General features: G+C 39.9%; 1 protein-coding gene across 4 annotated transcripts in view; it reads right to left on the bottom strand.

Moving 5' to 3' along the window:
* LOC149791209 (uncharacterized) overlaps positions 1-11,503 on the bottom strand; it is a 77,690-nt gene extending 66,187 nt beyond the window's left edge. For all 4 annotated transcript variants that reach the window (XR_016423321.1, XM_089969675.1, XM_089969677.1 and 1 more), the window contains exons 1-5: positions 11,410-11,503; positions 10,108-10,222; positions 9,132-9,379; positions 6,538-6,722; positions 4,469-4,569 (exon numbers count right to left, since the gene is read on the bottom strand). Coding sequence is in view for 3 of the 4 variants with exons in the window: in XM_089969675.1 (XP_089825801.1) it covers positions 4,469-4,569; positions 6,538-6,722; positions 9,132-9,379; positions 10,108-10,215 (642 nt within the window). In the remaining variant the exon portion in view is untranslated. The remainder of the gene's footprint in view (positions 1-4,468; positions 4,570-6,537; positions 6,723-9,131; positions 9,380-10,107; positions 10,223-11,409) is intronic.
* Positions 11,504-22,432: the final 10,929 nt, after the last annotated feature.

The raw sequence follows: 22,432 nt of genomic DNA, 5'->3' as shown, positions 1-22,432 counted from the left end.
CGTTGGTAGTGTTGAATACCAGATCGGAGTGCTATGCAATCTGCTGTTGATATATTGTAAATATTCTTTTGGTGGTGCCAGTCCATACAAATCAAAATAAACAATGCTGCGAGGGTCAATCGAGTCTGCAACATAGTGAGTGCCCGGACCAGAACTTCCATCGAGATTAATGATACCGGTTTCTTGGATATTTGGTTGTTTTGGTAATTGATCACGCATAAAAACACCTCTGAAGTTTGTTATATTTAATTTCTTTGCAGCATCAAATAAATCAATATTGGACATGGGAAGCATTAAGGAAGTGTTATGGTCAGTCTCAGACCTCGTCCGTACCACGGATCTTAGACCCCGCCCTTTTTGGATGTCTTTTGTCCGTGTCCTGTAGCTTTCTCTAATGCCATCATAGCAGGAGTTCCAACAGCACCAAGTGCAGCTGCTTTTGTAACAGCTCGGGCTTCAGCGACTATCAACGCTGGTATAGCTGCGAGAAGGAGAAATATACCACCTGTCTTTTCTATGTCTGTAATGGCACCCGCAGGAAGATCAAGTCTAACACCGGTCTTTGATTTCTTTGCGTTATTGAAGTGCCTGAGTTGACGTTCTGTCAGCAATAATTTGTTTGGGCCTTGCAATGCTGCTCATTTCAGTAATATTTTTATTCCAGAAATCGTTTCCCTGCTAATTGTTGATTTTTAATCTGTACAGTTGTCAGAGTAACGTTTTTGTGTTGATATGACATTACTGATTGTTTCTGCCTCCGAGAAACACTAGGAGGATTTTGCAATAGATCACGAGTTATCTAGTTATATGTTTTCCACTGGCGCATCAATAACCATCATTCGTCCACCAACACCTTCAAGCAACATTGTTTTATCTGAGAGTATAACAGCGATTGCTCTGTAATTAGCAATAGCTCCTCTTGTCACACGAGCTCGGAAGTGTATATTAACAACAGATTGCCTAAATAAATATACGTGTTCCAGCGAAAAGTAATAAATCTGATACAGCGTAGTAAAATTCAGTTGTGATATTTGTAAACCAGAATCAACATTTTGACCACGTCCCATATATGTCATACAAGTGCAACATGATTGTTATCAAAGTTCAGAATTATGTCCTCATATGGGTTTTTATGCTCGTTTATTCTCAGTGAAACTTCAATAACACCAAGTTTGTAAGCAATATTGTACTGTGTGTTTGTGAATTTACTAAAGCAGCATCTTGGAAAGCGCTACATATATGTCGCGGTGCAGGGACACCCTGCTGTGATGCTATTTGCCATGTCAATAAACCATTAGTTGTACTCGAACACTATCTGTTGTCATATTCAACCATACCAATGTTGATCTGCCGCCTGAGTTCATAAAAGAGATCAGCCGTTGTTCATCGGTCAATGACGGTATCGTTGTTAGCATCTACAAGGAACGTTTTGTCAATATTACTTTACCTGCATCGCCGACAGGGGTCCAGATTGCATCATCGTCGGTAGCCTTTTTTACAAGTACAACTGTATGCTTTGCTCTAAAAATTACTTTACAAACCTTTCTGCAAAATCCGAACATGTGTGACAGTGGAATTGAACATGAAAATCTACAGTGTCCATCTTTCAGCATTAATCGGCGTGCTGTGAATCCTAAGTTGAATTCTGGATTAGCACCATGAACCAACGGCCATACATTGGCGTCATTGGTGGCAGCGAAGAATATTGGTCGTCTAATATCATACGGTCTGTTGGCATGGTTATCAGTGGTATACTTCACAAACACCATTGACTGACCAGCGGATCTTGAATAATCTTCGGAATATATTGTTAGACCCAATATCGTAGTGGCAATGTAAACATTTTCCAGGCATGATTCAATGTTTCTTCCGTCAATGCTGTACGTAGCACTGTTGAACAACGCCATGATGCCATTATTAACAAAACCAACTCGAACATTGGCTCCGTATTCAGTATCCTGTTCTTAGAATTTCACCTTCTCCTTCAATCAACGCTTCAGCGGGTAAGAAATATCTGCTTGTATCATGAACTTGCAGCTCAGTTCTTCCACGCTGATTTGGCTCTCTTGAATCATTCGAATAATACTGATAATCACGTACCGATCCATCTTTGAGGACGGGTGCATCCATGTCAAATGCGGGATCAGATATACGCTTGAAAATTATTAGTTTTCCTATCGCCTAACACGAAGACCACTTCCTGCTATCAGACTTGCAGTTATATTTTTTCTTTTTCTGATCCTAACAGTGGTCCTGCCACCAGCGGCAGGGGTACACCAACGAACTCCTCTAGTCTTTGACTTGCAGCTTTATTTATTATTTTACTGACACATCCTGGCATAACTTCAGTGCTGGACAATTTTACTGGCTGTGGTTTTCGTCGTATTAATCGTGCTAGTCTATTCCTGATTGCAGAGAATGCTTTGCTAGCAACATCACCAACGGTGATAATATTCCTTATCACGAACAACATTGATGACTTTCATTCTTAGTTGCTTTGCAATCGGGGTCGCTTTTGGGGCTATACTCCTGAATAGACCTTGAACAACATTACCGAGTTCATTTCCGTAGATCGCTTTATATGTTAGTAATCGTGAATTTATCACCCTGACTATTACAGGTCTATGTTGAGCATTATGTATGATCATTATAATTTTCTTGTCACTGATCTAATTGCATACCCTCAATCACTGCGGTAATCATCAAAGATTTCATCAATGAGGGACATATAAACATTGATGTCTATGATACCGCCTATGAATAATCGCTGACTAATAGCATGATTTCTAGGAAATTATTGCCGGCCTTTCTTCCACCTATCAGAATTTCTAGTCGATCAACATCTCCAGGATGTTATTGGGGCATCGGGCAGCGGGACCCTTTCCTCGAGTGACGAGACCACTTCCTGCTGTTTCATCTGCTTGTTTCTTCTTTGCTTTTGGAGGTTTTTCGGGTTCCTTCGCAAAAGATCGCTCTTCATTTAGTTTCATCGCTTCACTGTACTCCTCCAATTTTTCTCTTCTCGCTCTCTTGTTCTTCAAGTTTTCGTTTCAGTTGTTCTTGCTTTTGTTTCCATTTTTATTTCGCTTCTTCAAGTTGCTGATTCAGTTCCGCTTGTTTTTTCTCTACTTGTATTACTTGCTCAGTACGCTCATCTATCGCATGACTAAAAGTGTTAAAACGCTCATCGTCATTTCTGACCTTTTATCGGTGGAAATAATGTGATATATATATATATATATATATATATATATAGATAGATAGATAGATAGATAGATAGATAGATAGATAGATAGATAGATAGATAGATATATAGATAGATAGATAGATAGATGGATGGATGGATAGATACTTAGATAGATAGATAGATAGATATATTGGCCAATCGGCACGATTTTTGAAATCCTTAACATCCTCAGGTTTAACATATCTTTCTTTTTTGTTAGACGAAGCGATGCCAAGTAATTTTTCTCGATCCTTGATAGCTGCAAGATCCTTCTAGGTAACTTTATCTGCTAGATCAACTTTAAATATTAACCCTCTTCTTCTATATTGGCGCTGGAACACTATCCTTAAGTGTACCGATATCAGCCTCAATGTTGGAGAGACTATCCACTACCTACTGTGGCTGAGCAGCTATTTCTCGAAGAATCTTTTTTGTTTTCTTAGTTATTTCTGCTATTTTCCCAGTTGACTTAACACTTTTGTTACAGCGATGGGAGAAGTCATTTAGAAGTCTCAGTTACTGGTGTAAATAATTCTGTTGCATCTTCTGCAATTTTTACTCGAGCCATTTTACGCTGCTGTAGTTGATGCTTGACAGAATCACGGACGGGGAGATACTTCTTAATTTCCTCTAGTCGCTATCGAACTTAGCTGTACTAGATTAAATAGTTAGCGTAGAATCGCTCATTGTTATTAATGTAGTTATGATTTAATTATGTCAACTGGCCGCTACGTTTTTACCCCTACCCCCTGTTATTTTACACCAGGACTCTGTCAAGGCACACAGCAGCAGGGGATGGGGGCGAGGATGTCTCGGGTCATGAACGAGGACGCATACAAATTTGACACAAAAGTCAAGAGAAAAATAAAGCGGCGAGGTAAGAGGAACGTTAGATGCCTCGATTTATTCTTTTTGACTTCTGGTGTCATTTTCGCAGAAGGGGTTGATTTTAGAAATGGGACGCTCCTCAAAGTTGTAGGATTCGCCCTCCCCTCAAAAACACTTATACGAGATTAACAGCTACACCCCCCCCCCCAAGGCAGGTATAATTTACGGCAGGTTATGGATGATATCATATCACTAAGAGAAAATATGTCCGAACGCCACTTTTGTAGAAGGGGTTGATTTCAGAAATGGGGCGCTTCCCAGATTTGTAGGATTCGCCCCCCCCCCCCCCCCACTTTTTGCTGCTGAGAGAGAGAGAGAAAAGAGAGAGAGAGAGAGAGAACGAGAGAGAGGAACCTCGTCCAGTACAGCTCCAGGAAAGGCCATGCAAATGCCACCGCATTCATCAGATCCATTTGACCATCGGCATTTAACAGTGTCATCATCGGCATCAGAGACTAATATTAAACAGTAACGATAGATATAATATTCTTCTGATCCCTAATAAATCTGAAATTTCGCCTATTTTAAAATGTGTTTACGTTCGATTTTACCTGTACATTTAAAAACTTACGATATGCGGTGGGATGGGGGTGGTTCTTCTGATACGCTACTGCATGCAATAGATGGCAAGACGGAACAAAGGACCGAAGTCATTGTGAAATAATTAACCTGGGTGATATCAATTATATACCTAAATTCAACATTGGTTTGCCTGAAGTATAGGCATGTAGAACGCTTTCTGTATAAAACGTATTTCAGTTCTTCCTACGTGGTATGAGACAACTGTATAAAGCTTTTCTATTTATTTAATTATTTCATGATCTTCAGCTCCGCTTGAATGCAAATTAACGAGGTTTTCAAATTTGGGTGCTTTTTAAATAAATATAGTTGAAGTAGTTTGGGTTGTTTACAAGAGGAAGTTATTCGTATTTTCATTTCTATTAACCTAGAACTATATTTAGCCACGCGTGAGTTCCGTTTGGTGGGTCTTATGCTTGAATACGTTCAGTCAAATTCAGTAAGTTTCTGCGGAGTAGTAATTGAGACGGTATTTTTATTGCAAAATTTTTATTGTTTTAGTAACTTCTTTAAAATTCTATGTTGGACGGACAAACTATGAAGAATAATTATTGAGAAGACTTTTAAAGTTTTTTGTTGGCATCATGGGTCGTATTGGATTTAGAAGATTACAATTTCGCATTACATGAGTGCGACATGAAGGGCCCTTGAAAAAGTGTGTTTACATTAAAAAAATATAAATGAATAAATCTGCATTTAATTCGTCATAAACATCACTATAATGGAAACATCTCAATTATTTTCGAACTTATTGTGCTCTGGATCGATATCATCAGTACAAACCTGAAAATCGAAATTCTTTAAGTTTCCTTTAATGATTTTTGTAATAGCAAAAGATAAAAATATAAATAACTGCTGACCATAATGGGAGTCAATGATTTCGGAGAGTACAACATTTCGTCGACATCATAAATACCGAAGGAAATCGAAATTATAAATATGGTGTATTGTTATTAAACAAAATCGTATATTGATAACGAAAGGTAACGGTTTCTCTAACAATAAATGATGCATTTGCACGCGGCTGACAAAACTTCACTTCTCATCTATACGAATAAACTGTAATGCTGCAAACAAAAAATTGTTTTCGGTAGCAAATCAATATTATCTCCTGCATTTTAGTGAAGTTACTGGCACTTTGCTGTCCATCTTTCTTTTTTTATTAGACATGCGTGCTGATACGTTAACAATACGCTATATAGGCGTATCACATGTTCATACATAAAATATTCTTCTTTTTTAAACTAATGTATCTACACAATACGCTTACATAAACTGACCGTAACAATATCGTCATCACGAAATAGTCGCTAAGTAGTGCAGTTTAACATACACCGTTATAGGTTCTGCCCTTTAAGCTGTAGTTACAAATTGGGTGAAAACATATGAGTTTATATGGTTATATATTACATGTTTTGTTATTATTTTATTACAGCAATTGGAACCCCGCCATCAGTGAACCTGCGTGAATCTATGGTTTTAAAGATTACAACTCTGGAGTGGCACAGTTATGAAAATCTATAGAAATTTTACCACAGAAGTGTATTTTAAGTACGTAAGGAGCACTCTTATCACCAGCAGACTTCTCTGGTTTGTAAGGTTCAGTTCAGTATACTGTGCGAAGATAAGACTTTATATTAGGAATCTGAGAACTAATATAACAGCTTAACAATTAGAAAACTATATTTCAAAAAACATATTATCATATTCCAGAACTATGTTAAGAATGTTAAGATACTTGTATTGCTCATTAAGCGTTGGACATTAAATGAAATAAATAAATGATACATGCGTGTATTGTAGTATGAATGCATAATCATAAAACGATTACTAGAAGAATTTACCCGACAATTTTATTGTGGTATTGCAGCCGTGTTGAATGCGGACGACAGGCGAGAAGCTTATTACGGGAGAGTGATTTATTTTCCCTTCTTTGTCTTCTCTTTTCACCACACTGGCCTTTGCTCGCATAGCCCATGCAGAATCATGTCCTACTACAAGAGTACTAATCCAGCAACAGCCAGTGAACCTGAATAAAGATTGGGTTACAAATAAAATCGTTGAAGCAATTTTAAATTATGTGTCTGTTCTCTGATGGATGACACAGTACCTTATCATACGGTTAGATGTAGGGGAGTAAGAATTGAATCCGTATGCAATATGGAATGAATATGTGTACACGCGTTTACATGCTAGTGATTTGTCTCTTGGATGTGCTTGGCGCATTCATGGCTGCATGCGTGAATTTGCTGTAGCATGCACACCAAGTGTGTATGCGGCTATACTGTGAAGGATATCAACAGCTTCAAGATTATCACTCAAATGCTACGTCACTTGCGAGGTGGGAGAGGTCAATTAAGGTTGAATATCTGCTTTATATTTAATGTCTTAAACAATCAACCTCTCTATTGTTGAGTGAAGTGGTCGCCAAAAATCATTAATGTATTCTGACGATACTTTATGTGCAATGTACATTTCTAATTATCCGTGTGTGTGTGTGTGTGTGTGTGTGTGTGTGTGTGTGAGGAGGGTGGAGTTAGAAACCAAATACGTGTTATAACTACAGTTGATATCTTCTGGTAACTATTCCACCAGTTCGTTTAGAAGTGTAATAGGAATACGCTTAGCGGAACGACGGATGGACGAACATATGAAGAGATTGATTAGATCCACAGAGTCTTCAACAGATGAAGCAAAAACAACATATGCGATACAAAACTTGAAAAATAAGGGTCTATTGAATTTATTTTGTTCTTAATCCATGGTCAAATATCTGTAGGTTCCTCTGAAAATGTTTTTAAAAAAATAAAAAAAAAAAATAAAAACCTCTCAATTCAAACTATCATAATAATCCATGATGATTAGCTTGCCGGATTTGCAGCTAGAAAATTTTGAACAGGCTGGATTGGCCTCGATGATCATTCTCTCTACAAGTCACTTTACACTTCTCACATCGGCACATTAAATTTTTTATATAATAATATGGCATAAAATACAATACTCAATCAATCAATAGAAATGCTCTTTGTCTCTTTGTTCAGTTTGAAATATCAGCGCAATAGAACCAATTAGAAGGATTAAATACAATGACACAATGTGACATAAAGTGATATAAAGAGCTTTAGAGTCATAATGTATAGACAGTGTGTTTGGGTCAATAAGTATTTTCGCCTCCGTTTGTTTACAATCATGAGAAATTGTGACTGTTAGTTCAGCGGTTGATTTGGATTTTATTTTCACTGCCGATGATTTGCTAATCAGTCTATATTAGTCATCATGCAGATTCATTATCTATATAAAGGACGATTTTCATGAGAGATAAATGTCAGATTAGTGTAGCTCGCTTGCTATGAACTTTTTGAAAACATTTGTAAGAGAACTATGCAGAACATTATGCAAACACAGACCAGGACATAAGTCTTCATTCAATACAATGAGTCAGAGGCATGGTAGCTCAGTGGCTGGCGTGCTGACTCCAAAAGGACGAGAGTCAATGTTCGATTGCAGGAACAGACAACTTCGGCTGCCCTTGTGTGTCCTTAAGTGAAACTTTTGTCATTTATTGCAAAACCTGTACTACCAAAATCAATTTGGCAAAGCAACATTAACATGACTTTGGACCAACAGAACCACAAATATTTGACAACTCTTCTATACATAGCTTTGTTATTATTTGATGAGAAAACGTTGTACAATATACACATAGCCAAGTTTCATGTCATTTGTATTAATTCTACCATGAAGCTATATCCATTTTTGTTTGTGCCAATGTCTGTCTCATGCTTGGCTGCGACTAACAATGCTATCGTGCCGTGTGCACGAGTTATAATGTAAAGTTCTCATGTAGGAGTCCCACTAATTTGATTTGTGGGAGATTGTTGCTTGTCGTGAAAGCCAGACTGCCCCCACTGCTAGCTGTCATTGTGTAGACAGGTGAGGTACACTGGTAATGCTAACCTAATGCAAATGCATTGTGTAGAGGATGTACTCTTCTTAAGCATTTCGTAGGGAATACGTTCTTGAAAGCAGTATATAAAAGAAAGATTGGCATATTGCGGTTCATTGCAGATAATGTTGAAAATCCAGTGTCATATCTGAGAATCCTACAAAAGAAGAATTCAGTCTGTGAGCTATTATAACCACCAAATTGAGGCATACTATTGGTTCATATGTGTTTAAGGTTTCTATTGTAATGATGTGACATTTAGGGTTTTACATTTAAAGTTTTACATTTTTTTACATTGCAGTCAATACTTCAGTGCTGTAGTACTTATTTTACCACAAGACTTACTGTTGATGCATGTAATAATTTATTACTTAGGAACAAATGAATGAATGTTTCAAACTAATAGACATTAATGGCCGTTAAATTCATACAAAAAATACATTTGCATACAAAATTTTAACTAAATTATCAGGAAAAAATAATAATCTTTACCCGAAGGCAATATTTTGAGTTGCGGTGCTTAGATTATAAAGAAATGATCTAGTTCCTGTCGTCCAGTCCTCCGTTTCACTGAAATCTGTGCAGTGATATTCCAGATGTGTCAGCGTTCCGCTGCATCCTTGTGTACATTCAAGGTTTCCTTCACCACCACGAAGTTCATCGGATGAAATGTGACTATTATTACAGAAATGGGCTGGACTGTAAGATCTCCTCCAACCCACTCTGTATGTAATTTCAATCTGGATAATAATAATAATAATAATAACAATAACAATAACAATATTAAAAATAATAGTAAGAAGAAGAAGAAGAAGAAAAATAAAACAAAGAAGAAAAGAGCAACTTCTTGTGTTTTATAACAGTATTTCAAAATATTGTATATATTTAAACGTCTGTACCGTATCAAGCAAATGTTTTGCAATGAGAAAGGTTCTCAGAAAGTTAGTGTCAGTTTCATTACTTCTACGGATTGTGGAATCACTTTAGTTATTATTAGCAAAGCGAACGAAAGCAAAGGTACATCCTAACAAAACAAAGATAAATAGCCTAAAATAATACTTGCGCATCTAGTATTACTTATATATTAATAAGAATGTGGAAGAGGTTTTGAAATGCAAATGTCCTTACATTGATACATGATTTTAAAATTAGATTTTAATATTTATTCGTTGCCTATTCTTGAAGTCATATGTTTGTCGTCTTTTTGTTGGATTTTTTTTCTTCGCACCAGACCTACAGCATTATGAATTGAGCAATAACTGTATTGACTGGCTTATTTCTCAGATTAGTTTTCTCTCTAGATACGAAATATAAAGAGGCTGGACTTATTCGAGGTAGGATTGCATCGCGCTCTGCTTAACTTCTAAATCACAGTCTTCTTTAGTACTTTGGGTGGATATTCTCCTCCTCCTCCTCTCTCTCTCTCTCTCTCTCTCTCTCTCCGACATAATCGACAGAAAATGTATACCTGTGAGTCTTGTCTAGTTGGTGAATATGTAAATATACCGCCTCTAAAGTGGGTACTGAGACATATTCGGGCAGATAGCAGTAGTATTACGAGATGGTGCAGGTACATTTTACGTCTAAAGGTAAGAATACAGAGCCATTACAATAGATTATACACACACACAAGCACAGGTAGACACACGCATACCTACCTACCTACCTACCTACCTACATACATACATACTTTCTTCCCTACCTACCCACAAACATACATACAAACATACATACATACTTTCTTCCCTACCTACCTACAAACATACATACATGCATACATACATACATACATTCAAACATACATACATACATACACACATACACACACATAAAGACATACATTCTTACATACATACTTACCGTCTTCCCTACATGTATGTATATATATATATATATATATATATATATATATATATATATATATATATATATATATAAAGATGCTGTTTATAATCTATATTTTAGGCCGAACTTGTCGATACTCCTCGAGATGTGTCATATTGTTCTATGAGCACAATGTATAGATCATAAACTCATAAACAGCATCTTATATATATATATATATATATATATATATATATATATATATATATATATATATATATATATATATATATATATATATATATTGATTCAAAGATCTGAGTATGTAGAATCAAAGCGTGATAGAATTATGACATTCTTGTTTGCAACATTTCATCCGTAACCTATAAAATGCATATGCTCCACAACGGGATAATAATCCACAACCAGATATGATTTGATGGTGAGGTGAGACTAAGTATGATAACTGTGTCACATGCATTGATGCCAAAAACTCCCTTACCCCGAGCTCTATCTTCTCCGGAAACTTTAACCGTGTCAACGACTCCAAACAAAAGTGATCATTAAAGTCACCTGTTGGTAGCTCTGCTAAAGATCATAACAGGTTCCTAAACACAATATGTATTCATTCCCACAGGCTGAAGTTAGAGCACATATATGCAATATATAAGCGTGCTCAAAACCTGTCAGACCGTGTTGCTTAAGTGACTCACATATAACAATAAAAAACACAGGTTAAATATACTTAAATTCCAACAAGTGAATCACTCCAAGTATTAAGACATGCAACTAATACAAAATAAAATATTTCTTTATTTTCATTCTAAATGTGTAAATTAAGATATGTGTGTGTGTGTGTGTGTGTGTGTGTGCAGACAGCCCCTCAAAATGGTTTTAAAAAATTATACATTTTCATTATTTCTCTTAAAGTTTGCAATTGCCTTACCTTTTTAGCAATACTGAAGAGATTTTCCAGTTCTTGTCCCATCAACCTGTCTTGTGACCAAGTACTTTAAGTTAACTGATATTTTGTTAACTCGGAATTTCCAGTGCATTATATACTACTGAATGCGTTGACCTTTTATATCAAAATTTCAATTTTAATCTTGCTGCTGATATGATGTTCCTAACAAAAAAGTGTGTCAAGCTGTATGTTAGTAACAACACAATCTAGTAGTATGCACATTTGATAACTCAGTATTGCGTACCAAAAATATTTGTTTAATAATACGCAATATTTAGCCCATAGGATTATGCCAAAATTGGAATATTTGACATGAAATAATAATACAATAAAGTGTATAAAACGCGCCAGCAATAAATCAACCTAATGCAATTCAATGACAACTATGTAATCTAAAACATTCTTTCTTAATTCACAAGCCTACGTTTTGAATTTCCTCTGCGCAGAGTTGTAAAATGTCAGAACCTGCACCCAAGATGTATTAAAACTATTTGTCACCCTATTTGATCACGTATTTTAATCTGTATTTGACATTATTCAAATTCAGGAGCATTCACGGCCTTTTCTAGCATAGCATAAAGTATTTTAAAAATAAAGGAAAAATGGGTTTGCTTGCTAAGGAATGCATATCAATGATGTTGAGCTGTTAATTCAACATAATTTAAGACTGTTAATTCAACATAATTAAGACTGTTAATTCAACATAATTAAGACTGTTAATTCAACATTCAACATAATTAAGACTGTTAATTCAACATAATTAAGACTATCGTTCGAAGGTCTCTTTTTCACTGGCATTAGTAGTGAAGGGGGATACCCTAGCGTCAATGGAAATTAGCATTACAGACCCCCTTGGGACAATCTAGCGTCAATGGAAAATTAACATGGAGAAAAATCGTGGGACAATCTAGCGTCAAGGGGAATTTAACATGGGAATAAATCGTGGGACAATCTAGCGTCAAGGGGAATTTAACATGGGAATAAATCGTGGGACTGTCTAGCGTCAAGGGGAATTGAATATGGGATTTTTTTTTTTTTTTAAATTTTTTAAATTTAAATTTAAATTTTTAAAAAAAAAAAGGGGGTAGGCAATGGAAAGGCTATCTCGTTTCGAGAAATATGGGGGCCCTGAAAAGGGCCTTTGGGTTTATGTTAATGTATTCATTAACATAAATGGCACCGCATTGGTCTTCTTCTTGTTCTTAGGCTGCGTCTCACTGTTGGCCCGTAAATTAGCACTCTTTTCAGGCATCCTTGTCTTTCAACGTAGATCCTACGTATCCACAGGCTGGTGTTTGTCCTGTGGACAACGGTCCACTTGGATCGGACATACATGAGCAAGTCTGTCCTAAACATCATGGAAGACACAAGGGTGGATGACTCAACTGTGGTCCACATCTTGAAGCGACGAGAACAGGTGAATCAATGCACTGAACTGCGTTTATTTATAGGCAGAGGTAGGATTGAAACGGATTGAGTTCATTCACCAATCCGAACACGCGTTACAAAATTCAGTCAGCCCGTATCCAATCCGAAGAGAGCAGTCTGTGACGTCACGTAGTCTATATAGATTCGCTAGCGCTTGTGTGCAGTCAATCTATGCGACAGTGATTCAACATGACGGAAACTCAGAAAACGATCCAATGGGGTGCACCAACAGGGGAGACCGCCCAAGGGAACCCGGACTTACTTTCAGAAGAGGTGAATTGGGATTTTGTGGATTTTCTCTCCTCGCAAGAATTTGTTCCGGAACCTTCGTTACCTTCTTCATTACCGCAAGTGGAGAATTTTAGACAGAGACAGAAAGAAGAATTGGAGAAATTTATACAACGACAAAAGGAAGCGGAACAAGCTTTTCTCCTACAGCAAGAAGAAGAAGAGGTAAGAAAAAAACAACAGCAACAACAGCAAGAAGAAGTAGCAGCAAAGAAACAAGAGGGTGAAAATCAAACGGTCACGGTACTGTTGGACATTTTAGCGGAGTTAAGAAGTCTGAAACAAATGTATCAGACTTCTTTATTACGACCGAAGAGAATACGACCTTCCCGAGCTAAACACGTCAACCCTGTGACTAAGCCTACCGTACCACCCTTAGTGATTTCAACCCAATCATCATCAACATTACGCAGTTCAGAAGTAGGCCTTGGCCGTGGCAAAGGCATAAGGCAGTTAAAGTTGATTGCTTAAACTCACCCCTACACCATAAAGAGAAAAAGGCCCTTTTCAGGGCCACCCACATTTCTCGAAAAGAAATACAATTTCAATTTGCCAATAACTCAAAAAAAACCCCACCCATTTTACCCTTATAGTACGTGTCTGTGTATGAGTGCGTGAGTGTACGTTCTTATTTTAAAATCAAAACTAAAAGACTCTTACCTTATATCATTAATTTATTCTTTTATCCATTTTTTTTACAATCCAATTCACAATTCACAACACAACACTTTAATAAAAAGTTCATTGACTTCTTCTTTCTCCTTGTTTAGTCTCTCTGTTTTTTGAATTTCTTCACCGTCTTTTCCTCATTTTCTTCCCTTCTTCTTTTCTTCTTCTCCTGTTTCTTTGCCTCTTGTAAATAGAATTGTCTTTTTTCTTCCTCTTCTTCCTCTGAAGAATCCCTCTCTTCTTCCGAAGAATCCCTCTTTTCTTCTGACTCCTCTTGTTTCTTTTTTGGGCAATCTGGAGACCAATGTCCTTTTTCTTTACAATAATAACAGGTATCTTGACTTTTGTCTTTTTTAGTCCCTGTTTTTGTTCTTTTTTGACGGTCTGGACACTCTGAAGACCAATGCCCTTTCTTCTGACAGATATAGCAAGTATCTTGACTTTTATCTCTAAAGGAAGGAGAGTAGTCCGTAGGCTGGTCTGAAGAGAATTTTCTAATGACCCCTCGCAAAGCTCTAACGAAACGTTCCATCTGGGTAGTCTCTTCCATCGTTGTGCTCGACTTGAGAGTGAAATGAATAGTGAAAGGACAAGACACACACCCTTTTATATACGCTGGTCTGCTATGACTATAAAGTAGCTCATCGTGTTTGAACTTGAGTCATTTGACTTTTTGCTTTCAAGATGAAACGATCTAATTCATTCGAGAAGAAAGAAGAAGAAGAAAGTAAGAGGCAGAAACGTGATCTATCGCCTCGTACCAGGGCTGAAATCTTGGCACAAATTCATGCCAGTGATTTTGAAGAGGACATGAGTGAACCAGAATCCGAACCCTCTAAACCAAGTTCACCACCCTTAGTCAACCCTGAAAAGTACTATTCCATTCGAGAGACGGAAAAGCGCTCCTCTAGAAAATTTAGAACCACGGCTTACAAATACACAGTGAAGTTTAAAGATTTCAAGGCTGAAGTGCCGTTAGAGAAAGCAGAAGTGTTCATCACTGGGGTGTGGGATTCTTTGCTCACTGCACTCAAGCGACAATGTCAACCCAAAGAAGACGATCGCTTGAGACTTTCCATACAACACGACGGTTTGAAATCTCCTGTTTGGATCGAGTTTAGCACCCCTGCAGAATTGACCGCTTCCAAAGTCACGGACAAGATTCAACACGTACAACAATCTAATGACCAGTTTGACATCACCGATGGAAAAGCCACACTAGACATGACCCACGTCTCTCCTCCTCAAGGGACAGGACGCAAAAAGATATTATTGGTGGACGACCTTCGCAACACCAAAACAAGTCTCGTCCGAATTAGCAACCCTCATGACCAGATGTGTTTAGCCCGTGCCATCGTGGTGGGACGAACCTATGCCAACAAGAACGACACGGTAGAATGGAAAAGAACCTGGAAAACTATTCAACAATCCGACCGAGCCAAACAACGAAATGAAGCAGAACTCCTGTTACAACAAGCCGGACTGTCCAAAGACACACCCTGTGGCATTCCTGAGATGCAAAAATTGCAAGATGCCCTAGCTCCACGCTACACCTTGAAAGTGCACCCTCAAGAAATGCGCGGGCCTCTGTTGTTTCGAGGCCAAGATTTTAAGGACGGAAAATACATTCATGTTTATCATCACGATGACCATTTCGATACCATTACCAGTATCACCGGATTCCTGGGATACGGTTATTACTGTGAGAAATGTGACCATGGTTATAACAATCGAGAGCAACACAAGCATTGTGGATCGAAATGCACAGGATGTTTGGCCTCTTCACCCTGTCTGAGCGAAGAACCAGTGCCTTGTTCAACTTGTCTGCGCACGTTTGTCAGCCCTACCTGTTACCAACAACATTTGAAGACGCAAGGTTCACAGAAAAAATGCGCTTGTCAACTCCTGAGATTGTGCTCTACGTGTGAACAAGTCATACGTACCAATAATACCAAGGCACACGTATGTTCAGGAAAGAAAAAATGTCACATTTGTCACCACATCGTGGACTTGGAACACCAATGTTACGTGCAAAAATACCAACCCCCACCAGAGAAAGAGGACGGTCACAAGAAGAAAGGCAATTTCATCTTTTTCGATTTCGAATGCATGCAAGAGACTGGCATTCACATTCCTAATTTCTGCGTGGCTCATCGAGCGTGCGAGAAGTGCATTCAAGAACCTATCTTCAGTCATTGTCCTCACTGCAGCAAGATTCCCGGAGGGCGTGAAAAAATCTTTCGGGGACCAAACACGTTAGCCGATTTTGCCCAATGGGCCTTAGACCCCGTCGATAAGACGTGGAGCCAAGAGGACATCGAACGTTACGGAGATTGTCATCGTCATGCCACAGTGATGGCTCACAATTTTTCCGGATACGATGGACAGTTTCTTCTCAGATACTATACGGAACAAGGCACCGAGCGTCCGAAAGTGACTTTGAACGGAGCTAAAATCATTTTCATGCAAGTGGGACAAGTACGGTTTAAAGATTCGATGAGCTATTTGGCCATGCCTTTGAGTCGAATGCCTAAAACGTTTGGAATGACAGAAATGGCTAAAGTGTACTTTCCACACTTTTTCAATACGGAAGCCAATCAACACGCCGTTCTACCCCATTTGCCTGAGGCTCACTATTACGACCCCGACAACATGCGTACCGAACAACGAGAAGCTTTCTACGCTTGGTACCAGATTCACGCCTCGGACCCTTTCGACTTTCAGGAAGAAATGCTAAAGTATTGTCGTTCCGACGTGGACATTTTACGGCGTTGCTGTGGAAAATTTCGAGAACTGTTCATGGAACACGGAGGGGTCGATCCCTTGAAAGAAGCTTGCACCATTGCCAAAGCGTGTTCCCTAGTGTATCGACAACGATTCATGCCTGAAAACACCGTGGCTGTCATCAGCCCTCAAATGACCCACTTTGTCAAACGTCAATACTCGGTCAAAGCCCTACGCTGGTTACATTACTTGTGCGACAAGGAAGACAAGTGGATTCAGCATGCCCGCAACGGAGGGGGCGAAAAGACCATCGGAACGTATTCGGTCGATGGCTGGGACTTAGAAAACCCCAAGATCGTGTACGAGTTTAACGGTTGCTTATTTCACGGATGTCCTGTTTGTTACCCTGACCGTGGCACTAAAAATCAGTTTTTGCAACGAACCATGGAAGACTTGTACCAGGATACTTGTCAGCGACGCCTAAAGTTAGAACAGCAAGGATACCAAGTGGTGGAAATGTGGGAACACGAGTACGATCACCGTATGAAAACCGATCCCGAGTTTAAACGCCTCGTGGAAAGTTACCAGTTCATGGACCCGCTGAACCCGAGGGATAGTTTGTACGGAGGAAGGACCAATGCCACCTGTTTGCTGTACCAAGCCGACGAAGAGAAAGGAGAAGAAATCAAATACTTGGACGTGTGTTCGCTGTATCCCTACGTGTGCAAATATTGTCGCTTTCCTGTAGGGCACCCGCAATTGCTGACGGAACACATCGACCTGAAAAACATTCGACAATACGAAGGCTTGATCAAGTGCAAAGTTTTGCCTCCCGCGAACATATACCATCCCGTCTCACCTCACCATTGTCAAGGCAAACTGATGTTTCCTTTGTGCCGTACTTGTGCCGAAACGTGCAACCAAGATCAGCCTTGCCATCACAGCCAGGAAGAACGGGCCTTGACGGGAACCTGGGTCAGCGTAGAATTGTTCAAAGCTCTGGACATGGGATACCAACTGTTAGAAGTGTACGAAATTTGTCACTTTCCCAAGACACAACAATACCACAAGGGTGACCCCACGCAGAAAGGCATTTTCGCAGACTACGTGGATGCCTTTTTGAAACTGAAGCAAGAAGCCAGCGGCTATCCTTCCTGGTGTCACACTCCCGAAGACCAAATAAAATTCAAAGAGAAATACTACGAACAAGAAGGCATCACTTTAGACCACATCGAGAAAAACGAAGGCAGGCGATCGTTTGCCAAAGTGATGTTAAATTGCTTGTGGGGTAAAATGGCACAACGACCGTGTTTACCCAAGACGGAATATTTGACAGAACCTTCCCGCTACTTTCAGATGATTCACGACAAAACCAAATACATGAAACACGTGGACGTCGTTCGAGAGAATTTGATCTTGGTCAATTACGAAGAAGATCTGGACTTTGTACAAGACGACCCTTTTGGAAATGTCATCATTGCGGCTTACGTGACAGCCCATGCTCGCTTAAAATTGTACGAAGCTTTAGAACTGTTAGAAGAACGCGTCCTGTACTTTGACACGGACAGTTGCATTTACATCCATCACCCGATTCAACATCACCCTAACATGGAAGGAGACCGTTTAGGAGCCTGGACAGACGAGCATCCCGACGACAAGATTCTAAGTTTCGTCAGTGGCGGTCCCAAAAATTACGGCTACGAATACCGGGACAAACAAGGAGAAGTGCACACGACGTGCAAAGTGAAAGGACTGACTCTGAATTATCGTACCAGTCGAGTGGTCAACTTTGGGGTATTGAAAGAAGCCTTGCAATCGGGAGAGGATGGAAACTTTAAAGTGACCACCTACCAACCGAACAAAATTGTATGTTTACCCACTCACCACATCGTCAGTCGACCCTTGGAAAAAGTCTATCAAATTGTATACCAGAAGCGAGTTCGACTTCCCAATCATTTCACCTTACCGTACGGTCACGTCGGTATTGGTCTGTATATAAAAAAGGAACCCTAGGCAAGATCGATAGTTCATTGTGACTACCAAGACCGAGCGAACAAGATGAATACTTTGAAAGAGACATCGTTCCAGTTTGGGGATTGTAAAAAAGTTGTATCTTCCTCTAGTGTGACTAATATTGGATGGATAAGACCCAGACATTGCGACGGAAAATGTCCGGAAGGAAACTGCGATTGTCCATGTGGTTACCATTGTAATTGCGTAACGGAGTTTGCAGACGAGTGCGATTGTGAGCCTTGCGATGGATACGATGCTGTACCTTGTGACCTGAGCGATGCCGTAAAGCATCATGGGAACTTTAGAACTGATCAAAATACAAGTGAAACGCAAACTCAGAGTGATTCGTCCGGTTTTAAGTTATGCTCTGTTCCAAAGTACAAGAAGACTGATTATGAGTTGATATTACATTAGGCACAAAGTTAAACGAGGCTATTGGCCACCACCCAACGATCCCAAAAACAGTGTATATACTTATGGATACTTTACAAGAGAACATTTTGGGCTCGCCTGAGGAGTTGAGAGAAAGGATTTACCAAGGGCTGGTAAAAATACAAGTGAAACGTAAAGAACAATTGCATCCGTTACGTCACAAGATCTTTAACCACTGGTACCTGAATGGTATAAGAGAACTGATTCGTCAGAAATTGTTTCAATGGTCAGACATTGTTCAACACTTTGAGGTCGCTAATGATCGACATGTTCATAATTATGGTTACTTCGAGATTCACCTACAGCAATACATTGAGGAAGACAAGGTAAAGGATTACCAACATTTGTTACGTGGAATCTACTTAGCGGAAGAGGAAACTTCTAAACGAACTCTGACGTTTCGGTTACAGTATGCAAGATTTAGATTCCCTACTGGAGAACGAAGATCTCTGGCTAGAAAGTACGTGTATTGCATCCAAAAAAAAGAGAATATAAAAACAGGCTGCCATGCCACGGTTTATGTCACATGTCATCCAACAGATTCCGTGGAAGGAACTCAATGACCATATTCAAACCGTGGATCATTACCATCAATTATTACAAGAACTGTATCCATTCAATTTGGGACGACAAGTGGTGTGTGTCTTAGTGACTTGTTTTTTGGGATTTCGTTTACCAGCCGATTCTTTGTGGACTCTTTACGATCAGTACTTACCACCTCAATGGCCTTAAATGGTCACGAAAAACTCCTTTTGCTCAAAGCCTTGCGTTTTCATCTGGATACTTCTCGACCTCAACAGGAAAAAAAGATTCGTCAACTTTTAGCTACCCAAGACGTGTATGACGATGTGTGCGTAGCTTGTGACTTACATCCCCATTGGACAGATGTCCGTGCCTGGAAACAATGGGGTTTTGAGGCTTGGACCCAAGAAGTGGCCCAGTATGCACGAGAGTTGTTCAAGGAAAAAAGTTACTTTTCAACCCGTGTTAGTGACGGTGCCAGAAGAACCCGTCACCCAGGACAGGACTGTCGTGGACAGACCTGAAAGACCCTTTCGGGAGGACACTTGTGTGACCTTACCCCAGACTATAGAACTGGTTAGAACATTACCCAAAACATGTTGTACAGACACTTGTGTTTATTCCACGTTCATCGTTATCATGTGCCTTTTATCCTTGTACTTAAGCCTTTGGCTTTTATGTATTTTTGTCTTTCGTATTCATGTTTGAAAAAAACATTCAATAAACGTGTTCTGAAAAAGTATATAAACTCTTGTCTTGTTTGTTTTCGTGTCACAAGTGACATTTCTCACACCATGGCTACCTCTACTGTCTCTGCTCCCTCTTCCTCTACTGTGAAAGTCATCGACGAACACTTAGATCGTGCCAGTTGGGAGGCTTTGTATCTTCGCCATCCCTTTAACATGCTCATTGCTGGACCTAGCGGTTCTGGCAAAACCGAATTCGTCAAACGTTTGATCGAACATAAACATCATTTGATCGATCGGCCCCCTCAACGGATCGTGTGGTGTTACAAAGAGTGGCAATCGGCGTACAGCCTCTTGCGAGAAAGTCAAGGCGATTCCATCGTGTTTGTGGAAGGCATTCCTAAAGAAGACGACGGCATCGTCTCTGACTCCCGTCAAACCCATTTGGTCATTTTCGACGACATGTTAGGAGAAGACGAAGAAGAAATTAAATTGTGGTTTACGCGCAAAGGGCATCACCGTAATGCCAGTGTCGTTTACATCACCCAAAATTTGTTTCAACAAAGTAAAGCCCATCGCACCATCAGTCTCAATGCGCATTACGTGGTCTTGTTTAAAAGCCCTCGAGATAAATCGCAAGTGCAAGTCTTAGCCAAACAGTTAGGAACGCCTTGGCTAACTCAGGCGTACGACGATGCCACTCAAACGCCACACGCCTATTTACTCGTCGATTTGAAACCTACGACTCCCGAGAATTGATTTCGTACCCACTTGTTTCACCACTGGTGCCAAGACGGAGGGCCTGTCCTGTACACGTCTCCGTCCTCGACTTCATTTCACTCCCCATAAAAAAGTCTATAAAAACCTCAGACCCTTTTTCGTCTATCTCACACAGTGTGAACATGACGTCCCTTCAGTCGCATCTTCCCGTCAAATTGATTCGTGCCTTGTATGGCATCAGTCGAGAAAAAAATCCACAAACACGAGCTCGTGTCTTAGAAGCTAGTCTCAAAGAAGTCTTACGATGGTTCACGGTGACAGCACGTCAAATACTCCAAGGAATCATTCAGATTCCTCATCAAACCCAACGCTTTTTCGATCGAAACAAAGTTGCTTTGGTCCAACTGGCCGATCCCCGCATCGACACTCAAACCAAAAAACAAATCATTTTGAAACCTGGAGGGAGCGGTACTCTAGGAGGGGTCATCATTCGCTCACTCTTAAGATGGGATCCTAATGCCCCCAAAGTTATCCCCAAGACAAAAGTCCAACGAAGCCCCAAGAAGAAAAAGAAAAAGACCAGGTCCCCAAGAAGAAGAACTTCTCCAGTGGCAGGACCCTCCTCTTACCAGACACCAGCCCGGAAAAAGAAAAGAAGCCCCCAGAAAAAGAAACAGAAACAAAGTCCCCAGAAAAAGAAAAGTCCACAGAAGAAAACTAGTCGCAAGAGAGGCACTTCGGCCAGGACGCAACCTTACACTCGCAAACCACGACCTGCCACGGCGGTGACTGCGTCTCCGGCAGCCTAACGTTTGTCCACTTCTCCGTTGATGTCACCAGGAACTGAAGAGTACTTGGAGACGTTGATCACACCAAGAACTTCTCCGTTGATGACCCCCAAAAGAACTTCCCCAGTGGCAGGACCCTCCAATTTAGCGGCAGTGGCTGCTGCTCACAAAGTACCTTCTCCCAAAATCAAAGTCCATGAAAGATCGGGTATGTTACAAAGTTTACTGGATTTGTCCAAGCAAGAACTGGCTCGATTTAGTCCGTTGCGTACCCCTGCACGACGTGTCATGCCTGTCCTCAAACTGATACGACGTAAAGACAATCAGTGGCGACGCGTTCCAGTATAAAAAGACCTGTGACCAAGTCGGGGTATCAGTGAACTTGTAAAAGATGTCACCTCCAAGAAGCCACAAAAGAAATAGACAAAGGCAGACGCGTCATCCGACAAAGCGCTTAGCCAAGCATCGACGTTACCCTAAGAAAAGACACAGTCGTTCCAAGAAAAAGAGGCGTCAACAAAGGGGAGGATTCCTTGGCGATTTTGGGAAAAACATTGTCACCTTTATGACAAAGCGATAGTCCCAAAAAAAAAAGATAAAAGGGTGTGTGTTAAGTCATCGACGTTAGTGTCTGTTTGGTGAATGTCCCGGAACCCACAAGCAAAGATGTCACCCTCCAGAAAACCCCAAGGAAAGAAAAGAAAAGGACTACCACCACGTTTAGCCAAACATTGG

The sequence above is a fragment of the Sinohyriopsis cumingii genome, chromosome 9 (genome assembly GCF_028554795.1).
Source record: "Sinohyriopsis cumingii isolate HCF-2022 chromosome 9, ASM2855479v2, whole genome shotgun sequence".
In the NCBI taxonomy this organism is placed as follows: Eukaryota; Metazoa; Mollusca; class Bivalvia; order Unionida; family Unionidae; genus Sinohyriopsis; species Sinohyriopsis cumingii.
This window is presented reverse-complemented; position numbering and strand designations above follow the sequence as displayed.